Source organism: Ctenopharyngodon idella, chromosome 13 (genome assembly GCF_019924925.1).
Source record: "Ctenopharyngodon idella isolate HZGC_01 chromosome 13, HZGC01, whole genome shotgun sequence".
Lineage (NCBI taxonomy): Eukaryota > Metazoa > Chordata > Actinopteri > Cypriniformes > Xenocyprididae > Ctenopharyngodon > Ctenopharyngodon idella.
Window position 1 is genome coordinate 20,407,612 of NC_067232.1, and position 27,494 is coordinate 20,435,105.

Consider the following 27,494-nt stretch of genomic DNA (forward strand, 5'->3'; position numbering starts at 1 on the left):
TGTCCATCTCTCCATCTGTCTCTTATTTCTGTCTCTCTTTTTTTTCCCCGCTCCATCCCCTCCTGTCCTACAGTAGTCTACCTTCCAACGCATCCTGGTCACGTCGTTCTTCCTCTCTTTCCCAAGAAAGAGACCTTAATTCATCCAGAGAGCTTCATTTGTTGATTTAGATTGCTACATTGGCTGCTCTTATCTGTCCCCTTTGAAGTGCATGAATGGTGAACGCTGCACTCGTTTTCACATTTATTTTCCAGGACGTTAAGTAACACACTCTTTATTTTTTTCCAGAGTTTGATTGTGACTTTCTGAGGTTGTAAGGTGAGGGTTTGTCAGTCCACTCTGGATGTCAGATTCCAGATATCACATAATATCAGAGGCACATCAGATGTGCAGTTGGTTCTCTGTAAATAAAATGCCTCATTAGAGCCTCATTAAATCTTATTTTAAAAGTAGCAATTCTCAGTATGATCCTTACTTATCTTTAAAGGGATCATGAAAACCTAAAACAAACTTTTTGAGATGTTAACGATATGTAGCCTACAGTTTGCACCTCAGTGGAAACAATAGTAGCACTCATTATGTTTATTATTAAGGGAAAATTGGTTATTTTTTTTTTAAACAATTTTTTTTTTATCTATTTTGTTCTTCCAGTTTAAAAAACAAAGTTGACGTTACAAAAAGTAAGGCACATGTTAAAGTGAACATTTTAATGACAGTAAGTAAATTTGCTTTGTTCGTTATAGTTGTTAGTAGTCTCTACTGATAAGATTTTTCTGAGTTTGTTGTAAAAAATCTATAAAAACAATTAATTTTTTCTTTTTCATTATAGGTGGAATGAAAACCTCAGCAGCAAATAAGAAATTTGAAAAGGTGCTTTTACAAAGAACATTGATAAGTAAATTTAATCATACAAATAAAAAATGTTTTCAATGAAGTTTAAATGAAGATAAAATATAAACAACATGAAAAGTTCTAGCATGAGTTGTAAAAATTCAAAAAGGACTATAAAGGATTAGATTAGCTATTGTATTATATTTTACTAGAGCTCCATTCATTTGGAGCAAAGTACTGACATTGTAAGAACACAACAAGGCAGAAAGCAGAGAAAGACAGAGAGAGGGAAACAGCAGCAAACTCCATTTAGAGCATTTCCTGTGTTTCAAGTGAATCCTGAGAAGTGATTTTTTCCATTACGTACACAGCAACCTCTCTCCTAAAAAAAAAAAAAAAAAAGTGCTAAAAGCCTGAAAAAATATGCATTTTTTCAAAAGCACAACAAACTAAAGAAGGACATGACGTACACCTATCTATTATAGTGTTATTATTATTTTTTTTAATTAACAGTAGTGGTTATTGTACAATCTTTTAGTACAATCTAATCATATTTTAGTGATTCATTTAATAATTATATATTTAATTATATATTTTAACAAATTTAGTTATTGTGTGCAGATATTTAGAATGATAGATAATGGTTACACACACACACACACACGCACACACACTTCAAACATTTACACTACTTTTTTTTAAAAAAAGAAATGAATACTTTTTTCAGCACAGATGCATTAATTTTATCAAAAGTGACAGTAAACATCTATAATGTTACAAATGTTTCAAATAAATGCCGTTCTATTGCACTTTCTATTCATCAAATAATCCTGACAAAAATGGTTTCCACAAATATATTAAGTAGCACAACTATTTTTTGACATTAATAATAAAAAAATATTTCTTGAGCAGCAAATCAGCATATTAGAATGATTTCTGAAGGATCATGTGACACTAAAGACTGGAGTAATGATGCAGAAAATTCAGCTTTGCCATCACATGAATAAATTAAAATAGTTATTTTAAATTGTAATAATATTTCACAATATTATTTTTAACTGTATTGTAAATGCAGCCATGGTGAAAATTAGAGAGAGGAAAAAAAAAAAAAACATTTTAATGACCCCAATCGTTTGAATGGTAGTGTACATATATATATACAGTGCCCTCCCTCCAGTATTATTGGCACCCTTGGTAAATATAAGCAAAGGCGGCTGTGAAAATAAATCTGAATTGTTTATCCTTTTGATCTTTTATTTTAAAAATTCCAAAAATTCTAACCTTTCATTGTAGGACAACAATTGAAAGTGGGGGGGAAAACATCATTATGAATTTTTTTCTCTAGTTCACGTTGGCCACAATTATTGGCACCCAATTATTGCAACGTCCTTTTCCCAAGATAACAGCTCTGAGTCTTCACTTATAATGAGTTTGGAGAACACCTGACAAGAGATCAGAGACCATTCCTTCATACAGAATCTCTACAGATCCTTCAGATTCCCAGCTCCATGTTGGTGCTTCTTCAGTTCACTCCACTCATTTTCTATTGGATTCAGGTCATGGAACTGGGACGGCCATGGCAGAAGCTTCATTTTGTGCTCAGTGACACATTTTGGTGTTGATTTTGATGTTTGTTTTGGATCATTGTCCTGATGGAAGATCCAACCACGGACCATTATTGGATATCTAGCAGAAGCGGTCAGGTTTTGTTTTTTATCTGTTAGTATTTGATAGAATCCATGATACCATGTATCTGAACAAGATGTCCAGGACCTCCAGCAGAAAAATAGGCCCACACCATTAAAGATCCAGCAGTATATTTAACCGTGGGCATGGGGTACTTTTTATCCCTGTGTGCACCAAACCCATCTGGTGAGTTTTCTGCCAAAAAGCTCTTTTTTTTAGTTTCATCTGACCATAGAATCCGGTCCTGTTTGAAGTTCCAGTCTTGTCTGACAACTGAATATGCTGGAGATTGTTTCTGGATGAGAGCAGAGGATTTTTCTTGAAACCCTCCCGAACAACTTTTGGGGATGTAGGTGCTGTTTGATAATTTTTTTTTTTTTAGGTTTTTTGACCCCAAGACTCAACTAATCTCTGCAATTTTCCAGCTGTGATCCTTGGAGAGTCTTTGTCCACTCAAACTTTCCTCCTCACCGCGCATTAGGACGATTTAGACACACGTCCTCTTCCAGGCAGATTTGTAACATCTTTAGTTGATTGTAACTTCAATGCTTTAGCTATTTTCTTACAGCCACTTTCTATTTTGTGAAGCTCAACAATCTTTTGCTGCACATCAGAACTATATTCTTTGGTTTTACTCATTGTGATGAATGATTAAAGGGTTAGTTCACCCAAAAATGAAAATAATGTCATTAATTACTCACCCTCATGCCGTTCCACACCCGTAAGACCTTCGATCATCTTCAGAACACAAATTAAGTTATTTTTGTTGAAATCTGATGGCTCAGTGAGGCCTGCATAGCCAGCAATGACATTTCCTCTCTCAAGATCCATTAATGTACTAAAAACATATTTAAATCAGTACATGTGAGTACAGTGGTTCAATATTAATATTATAAAGCGATGAGAATATTTTTGGTGTGCCAAAAAAACTAAATAACGACTTATATAGTGATGGCCGATTTCAAAACACTGCTTCATGGAGCTTTGGAGTGTTATGAATCAGCGTGTCGAATCATGATTCGGATCGCGCGTCAAACCGCCAAACTGCTGAAATCACATGACTTTGGCGCTCCGAACCGCTGATTCGATACACTGATTCATAACGCTTCGAAGCTCCATGAAACAGTGTTTTGAAATCGGCCATCACTATATAAGTCATTATTTAGTTTTTTTGCCGCACCAAAAATATTGATCTGATTTAAATTTGTTTTTAGTACATTAATGGATCTTGAGAGAGGAAATGCCATTGCTGGCTATGCAGGCCTCACTGAGCCATCGGATTTAATCAAAAATATCTTAATTTGTGTTCCAAAGATTAACAAAGGTCTTGCGGGTGTGGAACGGCATGAGGGTGAGTAATAAATTACATTATTTTCATTTTTGGCAATTTAGCCTTTGTGCTTCCTCATGTTTATACTCCTGTGGAACAGGAAGTCATGGCTAGACAATTTCATGCTCCTAGTCACCCTGGTGTGCTAAAAAAACGTAAATATGAATGGGAATATACTTCAATATTTTACTCATAAGAATTTGTATAGGGGTGCCAATAATTGTGGCCAACATGCATTAGAGAAAATCATTTATTTCATGAGATTTCCCCCCACTTTCAATTGTTTTACTTCAATGAAAGGAAATGAAATTGTTTTACTTCACAGCCGCCTTTGCTCATATTTACCAAGGGTGCCAATATTAGTAGAGGGCACTGTGTGTGTGTGTGTATATATATATATATATATATATATATATATATATATATATATATATATATATATATATATACACAGTGGGTACGGAAAGTATTCAGACCCCCTTAAATTTTTTACTCTTTGTTATATTGCAGCCATTTGCTAAAATCATTTAAGTTAATTTTTTTTCCTCATTAATGTACACACAGCACCCCATATTGACAGAAAAACACAGAATTGTTGACATTTTTGCAGATTTATTAAAAAAGAAAAACTGAAATATCACATGGTCCTAAGTATTCAGACCCTTCGCTCAGTATTTAGTAGAAGAACCCTTTTGATCTAATACAGCCATGAGTCTTTTTGGGAAAGATGCAACAAGTTTTTCACACCTGGATTTGGGGATCCTCTGCCATTCCTCCTTGCAGATCCTCTCCAATTCTGTCAGATTGGATGGTAAACGTTGGTGGACAGCCATTTTTAGGTCTCTCCAGAGATGCTTAATTGGGTTTATGTCAGGGCTCTGGCTGGGCCATTCAAGAACAGTCACGGAGTTGTTGTGAAGCCACTCCTTCGTTATTTTAGCTGTGTGCTTAGGGTCATTGTCTTGTTGGAAGGTAAACCTTCGGCCCAGTCTGAGGTCCTGAGCACTCTGGAGAAGGTTTTCGTCCAAGATATCCCTGTACTTGGCCGCATTCATCTTTCCCTCGATTGCAACCAGTTGTCCTGTCCCTGCAGCTGAAAAACACCCCCACAGCATGATGCTGCCACCACCATGCTTCACTGTTGGGACTGTATTGGACAGGTGATGAGCAGTGCCTGGTTTTCTCCACACATACCGCTTAGAATTAAGGCCAAAAAGTTCTATCTTGGTCTCATCAGACAAGAGAATCTTATTTCTCACCATCTTGGAGTCCTTCAGGTGTTTTTTCATGTGTCTTGCACTGAGGAGAGGCTTCCGTCGGGCCACTCTGCCATAAAGCCCCGACTGGTGGAGGGCTGCAGTGATGGTTGACTTTCTACAACTTTCTCCCATCTCCCGACTGCATCTCTGGAGCTCAGCCACAGTGATCTTTGGGTTCTTCTTTACCGCTCTCACCAAGGCTCTTCTCCCCCGATAGCTCAGTTTGGCCGGACGGCCAGCTCTAGGAAGGGTTCTGGTCGTCCCAAACATCTTCCATTTAAGGATTATGGAGGCCACTGTGCTCTTAGGAACCTTAAGTGCAGCAGAAATGTTTTTGTAACCTTGGCCAGATCTGTGCCTTGCCACAATTCTGTCTCTGAGCTCTTCAGGCAGTTCCTTTGACCTCATGATTTTCATTTGCTCTGACATGCACTGTGAGCTGTAAGGTCTTATATAGAGAGGTGTGTGGCTTTCCTAATCAAGTCCAATCAGTATAATCAAACACAGCTGGACTCAAATGAAGGTGTAGAACCATCTCAAGGATGATCAGAAGAAATGGACAGCACCTGAGTTAAATATATGAGTGTCACAGCAAAGGGTCTGAATACTTAGGACCATGTGATATTTCAGTTTTTCTTTTTTAATAAATCTGCAAAAATGTCAACAATTCTGTGTTTTTCTGTCAATATGGGGTGCTGTGTGTACATTAATGAGGAAAAAAAATGACCTTAAATGATTTTAGCAAATGGCTGCAATATAACAAAGAGTGAAAAATTTAAGGGGGTCTGAATACTTTCCGTACCCACTGTATATAATATAATATAATATAGTCACGATTGATTGGCTGAAGAGAAGCACATGAAGAAGAATTCAATTCCAATAATCTTTAATCCAAGCATGACAGGAACATTCAGGAAAACAGAATAGCAACACTCAAACACTGAGATTAAACAATACAGGACAAAGACCAGACTAAAACTGAGGGCTTTTCTAACCCTAACCCTAACGAGATAATTAACGATGTGATTGACAAGACACAGGTGAATGGATTAATGAATGAAACACATAGGGAAAACTGGGTCAAAGGGGAAACTAACACAGAAGACAAAAATGGAAAAACAAACATAACCTGATATAATATATATATATATATATATATATATATATATATATATATAGAATCAGGGTTTTGTTACAGGAAAAATACAGGAAATTTTTAAATGACTTCTATAGGCTAAAGTGGCAAGTATTTAGTGACCTCCCCTTACACTTGAGCAATAGCAGGAACCTGGCTCTCTTAAACCTAAATGGGATGGAAAAGGACTAGAAGGCCAAGAAAACTTTCAAAATCTGATGAGAAGTTTCTCAGATTTTCTTCTTTGAGAAACTGGAAGAAGTGCAGGAGGTCACACTAAATACTGATTTTTGCTTAAAGAAGCCATTTTGTTCTGTTTTTTTTTTTTTTTCTTTTTTTCTTTTCTTTACATTTTGTGTACATATTACCTGTGTTTTCTGTTTGTATCGTAATAAAGACCAAAACAATTAAGATGGATAGTCATTAAAACTTTGCTAAAACAATAAAGCTGGTGGTGGCCTAAGACTTTTGCACAGTACTGTTACAAAATACATACTTTGTCAATGATTTATTGAGAAAAATTATCCAGTATTACATATCTGTGAGTGGCAAAAGTATATGAACTCTTGCATTCAGTATCTGGTGTGACCCCCTTGTGCAGCAATAATGGCAACTAAATGTTTCCGGAATTGCTGATCAGTCCTGTACAATGACTTGAAGGAATTTTAGTCCATTTCTCAGTACAGAACAGCTTCAGCTCTGGGATGTTGGTGGGGTTCCTCACATGAACTGCTTGCTTCAAGTCCTTCCACAACATTTCATTTTGATTAAGGTCTGGACTTTGACTTGGCCATTCAAAAACATTAACTTTGTTCTTCTTTAACCATTCTTTGAACGACTTGTGTGCTTGAGCTTGTTGTCTTGCTGCATGACCCACTTTCTCTTGAGCTTCAGTTCACGGACAGATGTCCTGACATTTTCCTTTAGAATTCGCTGGTTTAATTCAGAATTCATTGTTCCATCAATGATGGCACTTCGTCCTGGCCCAGATGCAGCAAAACATACCCAAACCATGATAATACCACCACTATGTTTCACAGAGGAGATAAGGTTCTTATGCTGGAATGCAGTGTTTTTCTTTCTCCAAACATAACGCTTCTCATTTAAACCAAAACTTTCTATTTTTGTCTCATCTGTCCACAAAAAATTTTTCCAATAGCCATCTGGCTTGTCCACATGATCTTTAGCAAAATGCAGACAGGCAGCAATGTTCTTTTTGGAAAGCAGTGGCTTTCTCCTTGCAACTCTGCCATGCACACCATGGTTGTTCAGTGTTCTCCTGATTGACTCATGAACATTAATATCAGCCAACATGAGAGAGGCCTTTAGTTGCTTAGAAGTCACCCTGGGATCCTTTGTGACCTCGCGGACTATTACATGTCTTGCTTTTGGAGTGATCTTTGTTGGTAGACCACTCCTGGGGAGGGTAGCGATTGTCTTGAATTTTCTCCATTTGTACACAGTCTGTCTGACTGTGGATTTGTGGAGTCCAATCTCTTTAGAGATCAGATTTAGAGATTCTGATTAGCAACAACAACTCTTTTTCTGAGGTCTTCAGAAATCTCCTTTGTCCGTGCCATGATACACTTCCACAAACACGTGTTGTGAAGTTCAGACTTTGCTAGATCCTTGTTCTTTAAATAAAACCGGGCACGAACCGACACCTGATTGTCTTCCGATTGATTGAAAACATCTAAGAATAGGTGGAGCCTAATTTCACCTTCAAATTAACTGCTAATCCTAGAGCTTCACATACTTTTGCCACTCAAAGATATATAATACTGGATAATTTTTCTCAATAAATAATTGACAAAGTATATATTTTTGTCTCATTTGTTTGATTGGGTTATATTTGTCTACTTTTAGGACTTTTGTGAACATCTGATGATGTTTTGGGTCATATTTTTGCAGAAATATAGAAAATTCTAAAGGGTTCACAAACATTTGAGTACCACTGTATCTTATATCTTCAGATGTCTATATGCAGTCATTTACATACCCTATCAAGGTGGGCATGAATGAAGCTCATGAATACTAAGTTAGTTGGGCACTCCTGGAAGGTTACCAAGCAACGTCTGCAAGACCTAGTTAATATATTAGAACATATAATGCATAACAGAGAAACAAAAGTTTGCATAATTTCCCTGTTAATATCAGTGAATGGAAAGGAACAAAAATTAGCCAATCATTAGGTTTTGCAAGCAGTACAACTTGCGCACAAGGTTACAGTGATTAGTAATTATAGGGGCTGTAACTGAGCCTCTTAGTCCATACTTAGTACATAGAGGACCTTGTTTACAAAAGTAAGAACGTATTTTTGAATGTGCTCTTGGGTTAATATCAATTAGCTCTTACACAAAGAGGATACTTATTGTAGGAAAAGGAACAGCACCTCAATCGTCTTATGTTCCTTTCCAGGTGAAAGGTCACAAAGAGCGCACAAAGAGATCTCGCAAGTACAAGGTGTGGAAATACTACAATAACTACCAGCTCACATGTTCCATCACAAGCCCTTTTAGTCTCAGCGCTTTTGTGCCTTCCATATCCTTGCAAGAATACAGCTCCCATGTTATACCGTAACAAAATCCCTCAAGAGCCACAGGTCAACAAAAGATGGGTAATCAAGCAGATGAGCCACATTTATGCCACCTGCACTTACTATCTATTTTTAGATGCAGTGAATCTGAACAAACAACCAAACCAGTCATTTGCAATCTACAGCAGGGAAGATCAAGATCAAACATGCCCTCTTTAACCAGATCAAACTTCTGCGGTTTCAATCAAAACTGCCACCATGTCGTTCCTCGATAGGGAGAAGAATACTACACCTGCACATTTTGTTCTAGAATGTTCTGCATTCGTTTTTTTTTTTTTTTGTCCTGGTATGTGCGGCAGGTCACAGAGAGGTGGAATTAGTTCACATAGGGGAAAAATGTGGTTCTGCCATGCGCTTGAAGCAGAGCTAACATGTTATTTGATACGCAGGTCTCATACAATGTAGGGCTTTCCCAATATGAAGCAAGACAAAAGGGAGAATAATCTGGAATTTTTATTGAGTTATTTTTATTGAATTATGATTTGAGAAATGATTTTCACAAGTTTTACATGATGTCGTCATAGAGCTCTGCCTTGAACTCACTGCAGGAACATTATTACTCATACTGTAAGCCTGAATAAGTTGGCAAAACTCAAAAAATTGAGGCAATTGATTACATCAAAATTAAGTTAAGAAATTCAAAGTTTAAGTAAGCAGAACTAGCAGATTTTTATTTTTTACTCATACATTTTAATGGTTATTAAATTGAAATATTTGAGTAAACTAATTCATACATTTAACTTAAAATTATCATATATTATGTAAATGCAAACATTTTTATTAGTGGAAACTTAGCTAGCTCTAACAAGCTAATCCAGAAAATGCTAACTTGTTAATTTGCTAACATGTTAGCAATAGCATGTTACAGTACTTGCTGAATGAGTACAGCAATATAAAACATTTAATATATCTGCTCTCAAACCAAGCAGCATGCACCACTTGTCACCATGATGGTAATTCTCCAAAACCCCACATTAACAGAAACTCTTCTAAATTAGCATAAAGAAACATTAATTACTACTAGATCTCCCACTTAACATTAATCTTGCACAAAAAAAAAATATATATATATATATATAACACTTAATTTTAGCATTTACTCTCCCTTCTTCGAGTGCCATGGGCAAAGCATTCTGGGAAAAAACTCAAAACAATGAAACAGTTCAGTTTACTTAAAATAGATCAGTTCTGTGAACTTGAAAGAAAAATAAACTGCTAAATACTCATAAGTTAATTTGACTAAACTATTTTGTTTAATTTAAGTTTGTCCTACTCAAAACAATTAATTATTTTGAGTTTTAGGGTTTACAGTGCAAGCAACCCGATGTTAAGTGCCTCGCTCAAGGGTACAATGATGATGGTTTATGGCTCGCTTTTTGCAGGGTGGCCAGATTTAGGGGTGACCAGAACTAATTGTCACATTTTTACCCCATTTAAACCTTAAAATCCTTAAAATACTGGCAACAAAAAAGCTTACTTAGTTCAGTGAACACCTTAACTCAATAGTGGAAAACAACCTTGGTTTACCAAAGTGCTGTACATACACAGTTACAGAAGGTTAAAAGCACAAGAGAAAAGATGGGTTTTAGCATAGAATTGAACTCAGACACCATGGGAGCGGATAATAATGGATAATGGCAAGCTATTCCACAGCTTGAGAGCTTGAGGCCTTAAAGGGGCTAGATTGCTGAGGGCTTTAGAAAAAAATAGCAACATTTTAAAATCAATGCTGTATCGGACCGGTAGCCAATGCAGAGAGTGTAAGATAGGCGTAATATTACTCTATTTGCGACATCCCATTGAGCAGACGAGCAGATGCATTTAGGACGATTTGAAGGTAGGAAATGGTAGAGGAATCATAAAAAGTATATACAATTAATCTATGTGCTACTGTACATTGTCACAATGGAAACTGTTTGAAGACAGTGATTTGAAACTGTTTTTTTTTTAACACAAAACATCTTTCACAACTTATTTCTATTTAAAATATATTACTGGCTCTTTAATGGATTTCCAATTTTAACAGAAAAACAATTACAAAGCACAAAATACACAGAAAACGTTTCTGCATTTTTCAAAAAACATAATTTAATATGATTTATAAGCTGTTTTCCTCATGGGGACCAAAATATATCCCCACAAGGTATTTCTCAATGTGACAACTAACCCTAATCTGCCCTATACTGCCTATAACACTTTACAATAAGGTTCATTAGTTAACATTAGTTAACTACATTAGTTAACATGAACTAATAATGAACTGCACTTATACAGCATTTATTCATCTTTGTTAATGTTAATTTCAACATTTACTAATACATTATTAAAATCTTGTTAACATTAGTTAATGCACTGTGAACTAACATGAACAACAAAATGAACAACTGTACTATCATTAACTAAAGTTAATGAAGATTAGTAAATACAGTAGCAAATGTATTGCTCATGGTTAGTTCATGTTAGTTAATATATTAACTAATGTTTAACTAATGAACCTTCTTGTAAAGTGTTAGCATTTCCCTTATAAAGTATATTTACACACACAGACACAGATGAGTGAAATGTTTGTTTGTCCCTAGTGAGACATTGGTGTCCAGAACACCATATTATTTTGTGATCCTCATCTCCTGTATGAAGTACCTGTACAATTTATGTTTCCTTTGTTTTTTCCTGTGCTGGGCTAGAGCAAAGACGGAGCCAGATTTGATGAGCCCTCCGATCAATCAATCTCCCAGCATGCTTTGCGCTTAAAATGACCTTCATTGAGGGTGGAGCACTAGTCCAGCATTTCATGGTCTAGTCGTCATCATCAGGTAATCGACAGAACTGGCGCCTGAGCCGATCTGAGGTGTATGGCTGGAAGTTCATGTATGTGTGTGTTTTCTTATAACACACAATAAGCCATTCATATTGACCGAATCACATCCTGTCTACTTTCTTGCCAAAGAAACATCATGTCAGCAATTGTAAGCGTAAACAAGGGGTCAGACGACTGTAAGGTGGGTAAGAGACATGAATGGAAGCCATGGCAGTCGTCCAACACACAGTGTTCTTAAATAGATCCTGCTCAAGAAGTGAATGGAGAGGTTTTTTTTTATTTTATTATTATTATTATTTCATCAGGCTGTAATGTTGGCGAGTTTGACGAGTTCCATGTTGTAATTCAATGGTTTCTTGTACCTTGCAATCCCAATAAAGCTCATATAACCAAACGGTTACACTTTCTTTTTGTTGAACATACCAATAACATGGTGTAGTCTCAAGAGTAGCCAACAGCAGAGATTATTGTTAATTTTAAGGGGACAAAATAATAAACTCATTGTAATTAGAACCACCGGACCTCTGCTTGACCTATTCGCCTTAAGTGTCCTACTTTCATAAGAACTCCCCATTTCCCTTCAGTCTCTGAATGTCTGGGTTCAGGAAGGCCAGTGTGGGGAGGAGGTGGATTTAATTCAATACAACATTAAACTCCAAATGAGATTCTTCCTGCCCAAGACCAGAAAGAGCTCAGGACCAGGCCGAGAATGGGTGGGTGAGGAAACTCACAGGTCACTGGGTTCAGTGAGGACCAGAGGGGCGACAGGAAGAAGGGGTCATGATGACTTGGGCTCCCAGCATTATGAGACATTATTCTATTGAATCAGCTACAAAATCTGTAAAATTGAATCTGTAAAATTACAAATGAATCTGCATTACATTTTCTAGTCATACTGTCCAAAAACATTATAGGTTTGCATGTTGTTTACGTACGGCTATGTGCTGCCGTCATGCATACGATTTAACAGTGAAATGACGAATGAATCTGAATTACAGATTCATTTGTCATTTTACAGGTTCAACTTGTCATTCTATCCAAAAACATCATAGGTTTGCATGTTGTTTACGTGCGCATTTATTTTGTATTGCTGGCATCATGCATACGATTTTATAGTGAAATGAAAAATGAATCTGTATTACAGATTCATATGTCATTTTACAGATTCAACTCGTCATTTTCTTGTCATACTGTCCAAAACATCATAGATTTGCATGTTGTTTATGTGCAGATGTATTTTGTAGTTCTGGCATCATGCATTTAATTTTACAGTTAAATTCTATGACGTCAACACTACAAAATAAAGCTGCATGTAAACAACATGCAAACTTATGATATTTTTGGCCAGTAAAGATGGATTCCACTTTAAAAAGAAGCCAGCAATGGATAAAAATGATCCCAAGGAAAGCCTGGCCTTCCAGCCCCAGAAGCATTGCCCGTTGTGTGTGGTTAATGACACACAATTGAGAGGGTAAACAAACGGTCTGGGAACGAATAAATCATTGCACATAGCTCATCAAAGTAAACAACCTGAGGTAAACAAGGCAGACAAGGGCTCCTGTCTCTAGGCAAAATAGTTCCTAAAGATACAACGCACCATGCTAGAGCCAGTTCATGTGATACAGACTGCATTTGATTCGCTTCAGACCTAATCTGTGCAGGATTGCGTGACAGCTCTCTGAGAAAATAAATGATCTGGATTCCGGATTAAACTTGAGCAAACACTTGGAACGGATGGCTAATTTTCTGTCCAAAAAAGATCAGGCTAAAATTTCACTAAATTTGGAATGTATTTTTTTGTGTTACAATGGTATTTTGGCTTAGATGTTTCAAGACATTCCATTCTTCTGGTTACTTAACAATGATGCTATGTCTATCAGTGAGACAAACAGAAGAAGTTTGCAGTTTAGAACCAAACAATGGATGAATGTTATTTGACCTTTAGCCTTTTACAGTCGTCAATTGCCAATTGCATTGAATTTACCTGTAAATGACCCCATTTTGGTGCAGAAACATGAGGGCCGAGGTCACCTCAGCAGCGTAGAACCGGGAACGAGCTTCATCGAATTTGCGTGAACGCTGGATCTGGAACATCAGGTCTCCGCCATTCACATATTCCATGACGAAGAACAAACGGTCCTGAAGATAACAAATAGAAGAAACAAGTTCATTACTCAATATCTTTGCTAATTGTTTTATTCAAACATTCCAGTTCCTTAATGATCCCATTAAAGATTCTTTTGAGGATGCCTTCGTCCCAACTACTATTTTTAGTAAATACTGCTTTTGGTAATACATTTTATTAATTTTGAGATGGGCATGATAGTGATGTACTGAGACATTAGACTGATTTACATTGATTCAAAACTCATAAGATGAAGATTTGGGTCTTTTTGATTGAACTATTATAAAGAAAAATATCATAAGAGCTCCATTCAAATTTTAATACAGTGAACCCCCCACAACTTTCAAGATTCTTTAACAAAATCAAATGTCATTAAAATATTTTGCTTACACATTAGATTAGGGTCCAGTTCTCACTATGAACTAACTATTAACTATGGCTTTTGCCTCAATAAACTCCTAATTACTGCCTATTAATAGTTAGTAAGGTAGATGTTAAGTTTAGTTATTGGGTAGGATTAAAGGGTTAATTCACTCAAAAATGAAAATTCTGTCATTAATTACTTAATTGTCGTTCCACACCCGTAAGACCTCCGTTCATCTTCGGAACACAAATTAAGATATTTTTGATAAAATCCGATGACTCAGTGAGGCCTCCATTGAGAGCAAGATAATTAACACTTTCAGATGCCCAGAAAGGTACTAAAAACATATTTAAAACAGTTCATGTGACTACAGTGGTTCAACCTTAATGTTATGAAGCGACGAGAATACTTTTTGTGCGCCAAAAAAACAAAATAATGACTTTATTCAACAATATCTAGTGATGGGCGATTTCAAAACACTGCTTCATGAAGCTTCGAAGCTTTACGAATCTTTTGTTTCAAATCAGTGGTTCGGAGCGTGTATCAAACTGCTAAAGTCACACCCACCCATTGAAATTTCAAAAGACTTATGACATAAGGAAGCCTCGTTTACTGAAATCACGTGACTTTGGCGCTCCGAACCACTGATTCGAAACAAAAGATTCATAAAGCTTTGAAGTTTCATTAAGCAGTGTTTTGAAATCGCCCATCACTAGATATTGTTGAATAAAGGCTGTATTTTTTTTTTTTTTTTTGGCGCACAAAAAGTATTCTCGTCGCTTTATAACATTAAGGTTGAACCACTGCAGTCACATGAACTGTTTTAAATATGTTTTTAGTACCTTTCTGGGCATCTGAAAGTATTAATTATCTTGCTGGCAATGGAGGCCTCACTGAGCCATTGGATTTTATCAAAAATATCTTAATTTGTGTTCCGAAGATGAACGAAGGTCTTACGGGTGTAGAACGACATGATTAGTAATGACACAATTAATGACAGAATTTTCATTTTTGAGTGAACTAACCCTTTAAGGGATGTAGAATATGGTCATGCAGAATAAGGCATTAATATGTGCTTTATTAGTACTAATAAACAGACAGTATCCTAGTAATATGCATGCTAATATGCAACTAGTTAATAGTGAGAATTGGACCCTAATCTAACGTGTTACCAATATGTTTTCCCCAGCCTTACATAAAGGATTCAGACATAGGGGAATGCACTTTCAAAAGAAAATAAGTTTTGAGAAATTATGAAATCCACCAATTACCCGCAACTAGGGTTAAAAGACAAACAGGCCACAGAATAGAATATAAATGTTGGGAAGTTCAGAGTCAATGAGAGGAGACACAGGCTTAGAAGCATCCATCCGTTCTCAGAAAGCATGAACCCATTGCCCTGCTCGGCTGAAAAGAATATAACTCATTATCTTCAGTGGGTCATGCACATCATTTCAAAGAATCAAGATGTATATCAAACCCACACATACTGCGAGTCCAGCTATGTGACTCATGTCCTAGTCAGCAGACATACAGATTGGCTCAGGAAATATGCTGAACTGTGAACAAACATACTTACAATCATTGTTCATTAGGCTGTATGAAGGAAACCATGGAGAAGAACCTGTTGCACCGAATTTGTATCTTTCTTCAAAAAACCTTTTTTTTTTAGGTTAAAAAAAAAAAAAGATTGGAGTGAAAAATTGGCCTGAAGTGTATTGTTCTTTGGGGTGTGGAAAATATTCCCTTTATTATTCAATCAATCTAATCCCATACCAGTCTCCGAATTTAGACAATAATGAACAAAGAGAAGTGTGGGTGATATTTTCAGACATTACAAGCTTCATACAACTGGTTCACTTGGTGATATGAATGATATGCTGATATTTTTTAATTGAAATCATGATTTCATTGTAACCTTATGTAATTGTGGGCCAGTCTGCCCTGCCTGTCCCTTTGCTATGAAAGCGAATTTAAACAGGATGCTGAAATAGTTTGTTTAAAATGTGCCCAAAGTTACAGCAAAGGCCCACCCAATCAACTGCCAATAAACATTTCCTGTCTCTAATTAGAAATGTACAGATACTGGCGTCCCGCGCCGTGCAAGAGAAAAGGCCTGATCGACAGATAACCACCAAGACCCAACAAGCCGGTCTAACAGAGTGTATCAGCAGGGCTTCATCTGCACTACATATGAATGAGTGTTAAAGTACAACTTGCATAACACAAACAAGACACACTTTAACCTTAAAGAAACATGAAAAGTGTTTCGCCGAAATGAAAGGAGTAAAAACACAGAGTGTGAGTTGTCTTCTGTTAGCTTGTGTTGGCTGAAGTTGTGCCCCACTTTTCTCTTCATGGTAATTGTTGTTCCCCACAGTGAGATTACCACACTCCGCACTAGCTTAACAAATGACCAGCTTTGTGAAGCTGATAGCAACAGGAAATAATTATAATTTCAGTACAGAGTGTATTGTGTGTGTGGCCCTGGACATTAATCAAGAATGTTTATCTTTAAGTCCAAAGCTAATAACGGACTCTGTGCTTTAACCACATACAGTGGGTCCAGAAGTCTGAGACCACTAATAAAATCATTCTTATTCTGCATGCTTTAATTCAATACAAGATGTGTGTTTGACTTGAAGCGGCGCTGCGCATACCGATTGGTGTATGACATCAAAGTACAACGAGAGTGATTTGAAAGCATATGGAGCTGTCAGCTCTCTAATCGCTCTCATGGGTACTTTGATGTCATACACCGATCGGTCTGCGCAACGCCACTTTAATTGTTTTGTTTAAATGTATCAAAATGCTAAATCCAAAATTATATTGAATTAATTCACTACAGACATACACACAGGGCCGAAAATGAACATTCGCCAAGCGCCAAATGCGAGTAAAGATAGGGGTTGGCAAGTATATGAAACTTTGTCAATCGCCAGTTGGCCGGTAACATTTTTATGAATTCTAACAATGAAATCTAATGATCTAATGATCATGCCACATCATGTCTACTGAGATACCTACAACTAATCGATTTTTGAAGGCAGCATAGATGTATCCTCCGCTGACCTTGATATCATGCAATCCTGTGCGTTCCATTCCACAGTTGAGCTAAAACATAAATATGTCATCTGAAAGTTGAGGTTGGTGGTCATTTTGTTTGTAAAAGTTTGTTTTTGACCAACATTTTCCACTTTTGATTTCATTTCTAGTGAGAAATTAGTATTGTAGTAATTAAATATTCGCTTAGTTACCATTTTGTTGTAGATCAATAAACCAATATGCTGCCTCAGAAGTCTGTCCAAAATCAGTTTTGGGAGGCATCTTTGTGCGCAAACACTCCCTGCAAAGTCATTCAGTGAGGCAGAAGTCAGCTAATTTTCAGAGGCAGCCTATATAGGATGCTACACAAATTCATATATGTATGTGTGTACTGCATTTATTGAGAGGACTGATCCTAGTACATGCATTATATAATAATAATATAATGTGAAAAGAAAACAATATAACAACATTTTAAATGGAAAGGACCCTTATTGTGTTTTCTTTCTCTTTGATGCTAGAGGTTTAGGTGAAGGTGAATGCCAGGCGCTGTGTGATGTATCAGGCACTGAGATGATGAAAGCTGGCGTACTGAATTTGTAAAGCAAAGGTTTCATTCAGAACACACAGCCCTCTCTCCAGCCCTTTACATCAATAGTAATCAGGATCAGAAATGATCGGTATAAAACCACCACTGAAAGTGACAAAAATGTCCCAGATATATATTGCATTTTATCTGTTTGATCAAAAATACAGTAAAACAGTAATATTGTGAAATATATATACAACTTAAAATAACTGTTTTTTTCAGTATCACATGATCATTTAGAAATCATTCTAATATGTTGATTTGGTGCCAAGAAACATGTTGAAAACAGTTGCTGCTTAATCTTTTGTGGAAACTGTGTACATTTTGGTAACACTTTATTTTAAGGTGACATAGTTACATGTTACAAGTAATAACAGGTAATTCATAATTAAAAGTAAGTAACCCTAAACCAAAACCTAACCCTAACCGTAACTCTATAGTAAGTACATGCAGTTAATTATTATTACTCTGTACTTATCTGAGTAAGTACAATGTAACTACGTCACCTTGAAATAAAGTGTAACCTACATTCTTTTTCAGGATTCTTTGATGAATAGAAAGTTCAAAAGGACATAATTTATTTGAAATATATATTTTTGTAACATAAATGTTGTACTGTCACTTTTGTTCAATTTAATGCAACTTCACTGAACAGAAGTGTTCATTTCTTTTCTTTTTAAAAAAAATAAATAAAATAAAACCAAATTTTTGAACTGTAGTATATCTGTAAATGTTGTCTCAAATATGAATGTTTTTGAATGTGTAGCTAATATAAAATTTTAAACTAAAATTATCTCTCCAAACCTAAAACTATGTTTATATTAAAATCTGTGACAGTACAAAGAAGAGCTACATGATCTAACATAGCAGCTGACTGATGATTTAAAATGTATTCTAGCAGTAAATTATGAAATGCTATGCATTATTTACAACTACTTTTGTATTTGATCTTGATTGGATTTATTTCAATGTAACAATTTCAAATTTATTTCTGTTAAAGTGCCCCAATTATGCTCATTTTGGTCAGGGGGTTTAACAGAATAGGTTTACATGATTTAATGTTCAAAATACAATTTATTTTTCTTATAATTTACATTGTTGCAGCACCTGTTTTCACACTCTGTCTGAATGCTCTGTTTCTTTAAAACCCGCCTACTGAAAAGTGCAGTCCGTTCTGATTGGTCAGCTGGCCCCAGTCTGTTTTGATTGGACTACCGCTTAGAGTATGTGTGGGAAATGTAATGCCATTTAACATAACCAGCACCCCTGAGGCTTCCTGAGGCACTGTAAATACTATAACTACGCTAACTATGGTGTCAGTTTTGAAGCCTGAGTCAGTTTGAGCCTGAGTCCGATATAGACAGCTGAACGACCCTAACCACCTTCGCAAGAAAAACATTTATACATCTCTAATATTTCAGATTTAATGTTATAACTTTTCTCAGTAAAAACTGTATCTCCTTTAACACACTGACCTGCATCAATCTGTGTGGTTCAGAAAGCAGAAAAAGTGAGAACCCAACAAAAGGTTGTGGTTGTACTGCAGAGAAATAGTTTTAAAAATATAGCATTAATTATGCAAATGTGTTACATGGTGACATAGCTACATAACGGAAATGAATATGTTTTTTAGCCTCGCCAATTTAAATATTCAAGCGCTAGAAGACGTAAAAGAGAACTCAATTCAATAGTGCGAGAAGTTTTGTGCACTTCTCAGACAGATAGAGCTCTCTTTCATGTATTCTCAGATATATTCACACAAAATTAATTAATTTTACTCAGAAAGTATCCTAGTAAACAGTTTTATGAACATAAACAGTTGAGAAATAAACCACATTTGTAGCAATATATTGGATCTGCGCAGCTCTTAAAGTGTCAGCAGCCTAATAAACCTGCAGCAGTTGTTTTTTTATGTTATAAATCACTCATTGCTCTTGACTTAATAACTTTTGTAACTTTAATAAGGATTAATCTATATTTAACTTATACAGTGAAGAATATGCAATGCTATTTTACATTTTATTATTCATTTTCTCTACCTGAAAGCTACTGTTAGACTTGCCTGAAAAACATGAAAAGAGTTAAAAAAAAAAAAAGAGTTAAAAAAGAAAACTAAAATTGCAATATCAATTCGCAATACATGTAGAATCACAATTCTTAAAAGTCACAATACATATCGTATTGGCACCCAAGTATCGAATCGGGAGATAGGTCTCCTAACAGAAACAGAGTCATTCTAGACCATGTCAAACAAGCTCTGTACCCAGTGAGTTCGTGTGAAGTATTAATTCAACACACATTGCTGCCAGTGACTCTTAACACACACTCCCCTGGCCAAGAAGCTGTCACACTTCATTTGATGATGCTTGTCATTACAGTAGGAATTTCTCTCCCAGAACAACACACATATAAGCCTCTTTACACAGCTTATATGCAGAAACCATGTTGCTCTCTCTCTCTCTCTCTCTCTCTCTCTCTCTCTGTCCATCACAATGTTCTTAATGGGCCCATTTGGATGCTTTTTCAGGTTTAAGCATGTCACTATGTTTCATATAAAACACCTTGTTTGAGAACACATTTTTGTGAGGAATGTTTATACAGAGAAAAGCTTATTAAGCTCAGTGTAGCAGAGGGTGCTGAAAAAACTCAGACACTGGGTAAACAGGGCTTAGCGTGTAAGTCAATGCAACACTGGTATTCTGTTTTCCTTTCATGGATGCAACCTGATACTACACAAATATGATAACACCGGATATTTATACTCTTAGTGTACTGTAAATGTTGCTAAACATGGAGCTAGGCATGTTTTTATGATAAGAACAAACAATAGACTTCACTGAAACTTCAGACGATACACTGCAGGATGTAAAAAATTAATATTTAAGTAGTTGCACATAGACATTACCAACTTAAATCCACAGTAAAATGCTCCCTGTTCTTAACATACATGCTTGGGGAAATGTCTTTTTCCTGTTGTGGTGCCCTCCTTTGTGTCTGACAGGATCATTGTTCCTCCACTGGCTGTTGGGCTCCATGAGCAGCATTTACAATTATACAAAAATAAAAAAGAAACTTTGATTTAATTCTATAGATGTCTTTAATTTGATTTAATTCTAAAGATGTCTTTAAAGTATATTTAAAGCAGTATATTTTAAAACCTTTCTGACTCAAAGGCCCCCATAGCCCAACACAATATTCAAAGGTAAGATGTTTCCTCTAGTATTTCTGTTGTAATTATGACAGAGCACACATTTTAATTAACAGAAATTGGGAATGTTGATACTCTACATTGCCCACAATTCATTGTGTGATTCCAGAGATTTCAAACCTGTTTGTTTATTGTTGCTTTTTTAAAAGTAGTTATCAAGGGGGAATGATTTATTGTAATTGGTTGTATGTTTTATAGTATTTCAATATATTAATATATTAATAATATAAATTATATTAATAATAATAGTAATAATAATAATAATGATGATGATGATGATGATGATGATTTTATGTCATCCTATAGCCCCTTGGTTGAAAAAAACTTTTTTAACGTATAATGTATTTGATAATGCCAGTATAGAGTAAAAAGAGAGTAAGAGGGAGTATCAAATAGAGTAAGAGGGAGTAAAAAATATTTACTATAATATTATATAACTAGTGTTATTGTAATTGAAAAAAAAAAATCACATATCATTTACATTAAAAAAAAAAAAAAAAATATATATATATATATATATATATATATATATATTGGGGGGGGGGGGGTTGCTTTGTCTATCATTGGTTATTCAACTATTAGTTATAGTTGATTTAATATTTTACATTTAATTACACTTAAAATAAATATATTGTCACAACTCACTGGACTGTTATTTTGTTATTCTGTTTTGTTTCCTTTAGTTCCTGTTTCCCTGCTCTGTTTAGTTTCGGTTTCTTTGGTTACTGATTAGATCCACCTTTGTATCCTATGGTTAAGTATTATTTGCAACTGTCTGTCATTATGTTCGCCTGGTATTTATATTCCCTGTGTTGCTCAGTTGCTCAGGTTCTCGGTGGTTTAAGTTTATGTGGTTTTCATAATGCCAGTATAGAGTAAAAATAGAGTAAGAGGGAGTATCAAATAGAGTAAGAGGGGATAAAAAATATTTACTACAATATTATATAACTAGTGTTATTTTAATTGAAAAAAAAAAAAAAATCAATTTACATTCTAATTGAATTCTCCATAGTCATGCATATATATATATATATATATATTAGTGCTGTCAATTGATTAAAAAAAACAACTCGATTAATCACACATTTTTTCTGTGATTAATCGCGATTAATCACAATTAAAAACACTTGAGATTTTATAAGTTTTTAATATATTTTATAATGTAATAATTTCACAGTTAATCTCCAAATTAAAAAAAAAAAAAAAAAAAAGAAACATAAAGAAACAACATGAAGACAAAGACAGTATATTTTAAATACTTTTTTTATGGCATCTCTTTATGAATGAAGGTCAGTATCACTGATACTAATACTGCTACTGATGTCTCGATGAAATTGATTTTTTCCCCAATTTAAAACATAAATTATAACCATTCAACATTACAGTGTTATTGAAAGCTATATCATTTTTTTTTTTTTTTTTTTTTTTTACATTTATTAGGCTTCAAAAATATAACAACTTTTAATTTAAGTAAACTTAGAACAATCCGCACATAAACCCATAATAAATGTCATATTTACCTGTGCCCTTACCTGTCATGTCTAGTTTTGGTTTTGTTCATGTTTCATGTTTTACTATGTTTATGCTTCTTGTTTCTTGTTTGTTATGTTTTGCCATGTGCTCCCATGTCTTGTGATTCCCTTGTCATGTGATCCTGCTATGTGCTCCCTGGTCATGTGTCCTATGTTGTCATTGGTTTATTGGTTGATTGTTCACAGGTGTCCCTCGTTATGTCATTATGTATTTAAACCCTCATGTTTGCCTAGTTCTCTGTCATGCATTGTCCCTGTACCACTGTGGGTGAACTTTATGTTCTTGTTTGTTCATGCCATGTTTGCCAAGCCATGCCATGTGAAATTGTGTAATGTTATGTTGGATCTTGTGATGGAATAAACTGAACTTGGGTCCTCTAAGCAACTTGCCTCCAGTGGATCTACGTTACATTACCTGTCTAACAGATAGGAAAAATACAGAAATTGAATAAAGTTACTAAACAGTCTGCACTGCATAATTTATAGCCTAAATTAAATATAGATCATTATTAAAGCTTCAAAAGTTCTTTAGTCAAGAGCAGTAATTTTCTCTGTTACATTTGTTCTTTGATCTTCAATGACGGAGAGCATTGGCTGCTGTCACTTTAAGAGCTGCCGCTGCTACACATGATGCAGATCTCACATGCGTCCCACTTTCTCACAGCTTTTACTTTTGTTTCAGACTTTAACTCATTCAAGGCTGCTCTAATGAGGATACTCAACAAAACGGATATTTTTGGCATTATTGTGCATGTTATTGTTCGTTCAAGCGTGACAGAACTCGATTCTGGTGCGAGTCTTTCTGTGCCTTGTGTGTGTGAGGACATTCACAGACAGAGCATTCTCTTTTTCTTTTGATGCACTTAAATGGTTTAAAAGCACTTGCAAGAATAAGAGCATGACCATATATTGTAATGCTAGCCAAAGGATGACGAAAAAAATGGATGCTGCGTTAATTGCGTTAATATTTTTAATGCGTTAAACCGGAAAAAATTAATCGCATACGTTAACGCGTTAACGTTGACATCACTCATATATATATATATATATATATATATATATATATTACAAAAGCAGATGTTGTTTTTTCAATGGTATAATGACCATATATAATTATTTCTCAGTCTCTTTATCAGAATATAACCAAAAAATACAGGAAATTTGTATGCAGTAATAAAAAACAGAAAACATCAGAAGAAGAAAAAAATGGCTTCTATAGGCTAAAGTGGCAAGTATTTACTGAGCAATAGCAGGAACCTGGCTCTTTTAAACCTAAATGGGATGGAAAAGGACTGGAAGGCCAAGGAAACTTTCAAAATGAGAAGTTTCTCAGAGTTTCGAGAAACTGGAAGAAGTCCAGGAGATCACACTAAATACTGTTTTTTGCTTAAAGAAGCCATTTTGTTCAGATTTTTTTTTACATTTTGTGTACATATTTCCTTTATTTTGTGTTTGAATCTTAATAAAGAGAACGAAAAATAAATATGGATGGTCATTAAAACATTGCCAAAACAACAAATCTGGTGGTGGCCTAAGACTTTTGCACAGTACTGTATATATTCAGTAATACTTGTCAACTGCAAGACCAATGTAAATAATCTGCCGTCACATACAATCACATTCATTGCAAACTATCTCTCTTCTTTCTTTACTCTGTAAAGCCCCTAATGACAATGTAACAAAAATGGATCTCTGTCAACATGATATAAGTCATCTTTTAGGAATTCAGTTAAATAAAAAAGAAAATCTTCGTTTTTTTTATTGTGAGAACAAGCTGAATTCTATTCCTCAGGAATAAATTCCTCCTTCTATGAGAAAGAAAAAGACAGATAAAACAAACAAATGTACAAAATCCATATATCACTCATGAGTATTTTGTTAAGGGTGCAGAAAAGCAAACACATGCTGGATTCGATCTGTTAACAGAGTTACTTCTCACTTGTAAATGGTGAATTAAGGACTTTTAAATCAAAACATGCATCAGTGATATGTGCGGACTGTGTGTATTCTGTTTTCTTCAGTTGAAGTGGAGACAGGTACGGCTGCCTACACAGATGTCACAAAGTGAGCAGCCGCAATCTGACTGTGATTAATGGAGCAACTACAGAACATAAATGTGAGGGAGCCTAGCCAAGACATCTGGGAGCACTCCAACCTGCTGTCCAAGAGCAGAGATGAGCCAAAGAGAGGGAGAAATGTCATTTCATGACCTTGGTTAAGAAGTTAAGTATGGGAGTATAAACTAACCAAATTGGAAGTGATCATAAAAACTTTGAGAACATCCTCCAAAAACAAAGGGGAAAAAATAATTGAATTATAAACAATCGTACAATTCCTTTTTCTCTCGCTCTCTCTCACTGCCTGAAGTTTTTCAGCTCCATAAGTTTCCATATGTGCTTTGGATGGTTGTATAATGTTATTTACATTGCTTAGCTGTAATTAGGTGGATAAGAGCTGTACTGTGATCCTGAGGCTGATTGCTGTCTGAAAATCATGATAAAACTCTGGTTCATTAGAGTGAACATTTTAGGAACAACCTTTGTGTTCATGTCATGCCTTTACTTTACAAATAAGGCATTCCTTTGAAACATCAATATTAACATTTAATCAATTTGGCTGCTAGTTTTATCCTCAAAAATAGTGGATTAATGGTATGCATTTTTAGTGTGTGTTCACTGGGAAATAAAGCCATGACCTTTAATGTTTCATAAACATTTATACATAATGTGTTTTGAAAGGGGAAAACCACATACTTCTATAACTAAAAAAAGAAAAAAAAAAAAAAAATTGTATAAGGAGTACAAGTAGTGTAGATGGTCTATAGACTAGGTTCATAGTTGGAACAGTAATGTTGGTTGGTAGTTTTTGTATCTCTGGAAATGAGCTTTATTAGTCATTGTAAAGAACTTACTAACTTTAATTGAGCTATTTAACTTGATTTAATTACAATTTGTGTCCTTTTATCTCTTTGGAATTCATTTCAATTCACTATTACATGAAACATTTATGGTAACACTTTACTTTAGTGTTATACATGTACTTACTATAGTAATAACAGTAAATTATGCATAATTACAAGTAGCTAACCCTAAACCAAACCTTAGCCCTAACTGTAAGTCTATAGTAAGTACATGTAGTTAATTAATAGTACTCAGTACTTATTTGAGTAATTACAATGTAACTACAGCACTGTAAAATAAAGTGTAACCACATTAATTTCTTTACTTTTCCTTTATGCTTTCTTATTTTTATATTCGTGTTAAAGGTGTTAAGTTATACTCTAAAACTTTTAAAAACTTTTCTAAAACATTTAAACAGCAAGGGTGAAATTATTTTCTTTATTTATTCATAAATTTTAACCGAAAATCTTGATTTATGGACACATTATGCATCAACTTATAATACTATTCAAAAGTTTGGGGTTAAGTATGTTTTTGTTGTTGTTGTTTGTTTGTTTGTTTGTTTTGAAAAAAAAAAAAGTTTTATTCAGCAAGGATGCATTCAATTTATCAAAAGTGACAGTAGAGACATTTATAATGTTATAAAATATTTTGTAACATTTGTAAGATTTTTACAAAAGATTTATTCATCAAAGAATCCTGAAGAAAAAAAAAAAGAAAAAAAAAAAAGAAAAGAAAATCACAGTTTTCAGAAAAAACTATTGCTAACATAATGGGTTATCCATGGGGAAAGTCAATCGGAGGGTTACATAAGTGGGGATGAAAGCGGGACCTCGGCTCTACTGATGCTGAGGCTGTTTCTGAGGGTGAGGGGCAGAGCAAGTCCGGGCAAGGCGTCCTCAGCAGTGCCTGATGGCAAATTAGGCATTGAGGGAACACGAAATGGAGCGAGAAACGGAGCATGTCAACAAGAGGTCAGCCTGCCATGCTACGTGTGAGGCAACAAAGAGCTGATGAGAGAAAACAAGAAAAAAGAAAGAAAGAAAGAAAGAAAGAAAAGAAGAGAACACACACCTGCATTCATTCAGTTTAAGATCTGATTAAATGCAAAATGCTGGAGACCGCAAGTGTGTAATCTGTGTCCAAAAAAGAAATCTGTGGATAAATGTCAAATCTTTACTTAATCTGCAATCATTAGGCCTATAAATGTACACTTCTGACCAAAAACTCAATTTTCTCACATAGATTTTGTTTTTTAGTAGAAGTAGTAATTCTTTATATTTAACATAGACGTCAGATGCTGTTGCATTAGTCATTATATAATGAGTAAAATATTGTAACAGAATATTTGGTCCATGTGGGCCAAAGCAAAAAGTGTGTGTGTGTGTGTGTGTGTGTGTGTGTGTGTGTGTGTGTGTGTGTGTGTGTGTGTGTGTGTGTGTGTATTTGTGGGACGGAGGGAGGGAGGGAGAGAGGGTTGAAAATAAAACAAACAGCATATGGAATACACATCAGGCCTGATAAGCATCAGAACCACATTATGTAAGGCTAATGGCAGTCACCTTTTTCTGGTACAAAATAAACACAAGAACAAATCCCTCCAAAACAAATTTCTGTTCAAAATATTACAGATACATCTGCCAATAATTACATTTTCTAAGCATGGTTAAAAGACTGCCTTTCCTATATGGATCGCACCAAAAACACAATTTAAGTTATTATTATTATTATCATTATTAATAATTACAATAAGTTTCATTACTTAACATTAGTTAACTACATTAGTTAACATAAACTAATAATGAAATGCATTTATACAGCATTTATTAATCTTTGTTAATGTTAATTTCAACATTTACTAATACATTATTAAAATCTTGTTAACATTAATGCACTGTGATCTAACATGTACAAACAATGAACAACTGTATTTTCATTAACTAATGTTAACGAAGATGAGTAAATACAGTAGCAAATGTGTTGATTAGTTCATTATATTGATTAGTTCAATACATTAACTAATGTTTAAATAATGAATCTTATTGTAGTGTTATTGTAAATTATTGTAAATATTAT

At 35.0% G+C, this 27,494-nt stretch overlaps 1 protein-coding gene across 2 annotated transcripts in view; it reads right to left on the reverse strand.

The window, feature by feature from the left end:
• prkceb (protein kinase C, epsilon b) overlaps positions 1 to 27,494 on the reverse strand; it is a 135,123-nt gene that overhangs the window by 22,953 nt on the left and 84,676 nt on the right. For both annotated transcript variants that reach the window (XM_051916629.1, XM_051916628.1), the window contains exon 11: positions 13,640 to 13,794. In XM_051916629.1, the coding sequence (XP_051772589.1) occupies positions 13,640 to 13,794 (155 nt within the window). The remainder of the gene's footprint in view (positions 1 to 13,639; positions 13,795 to 27,494) is intronic.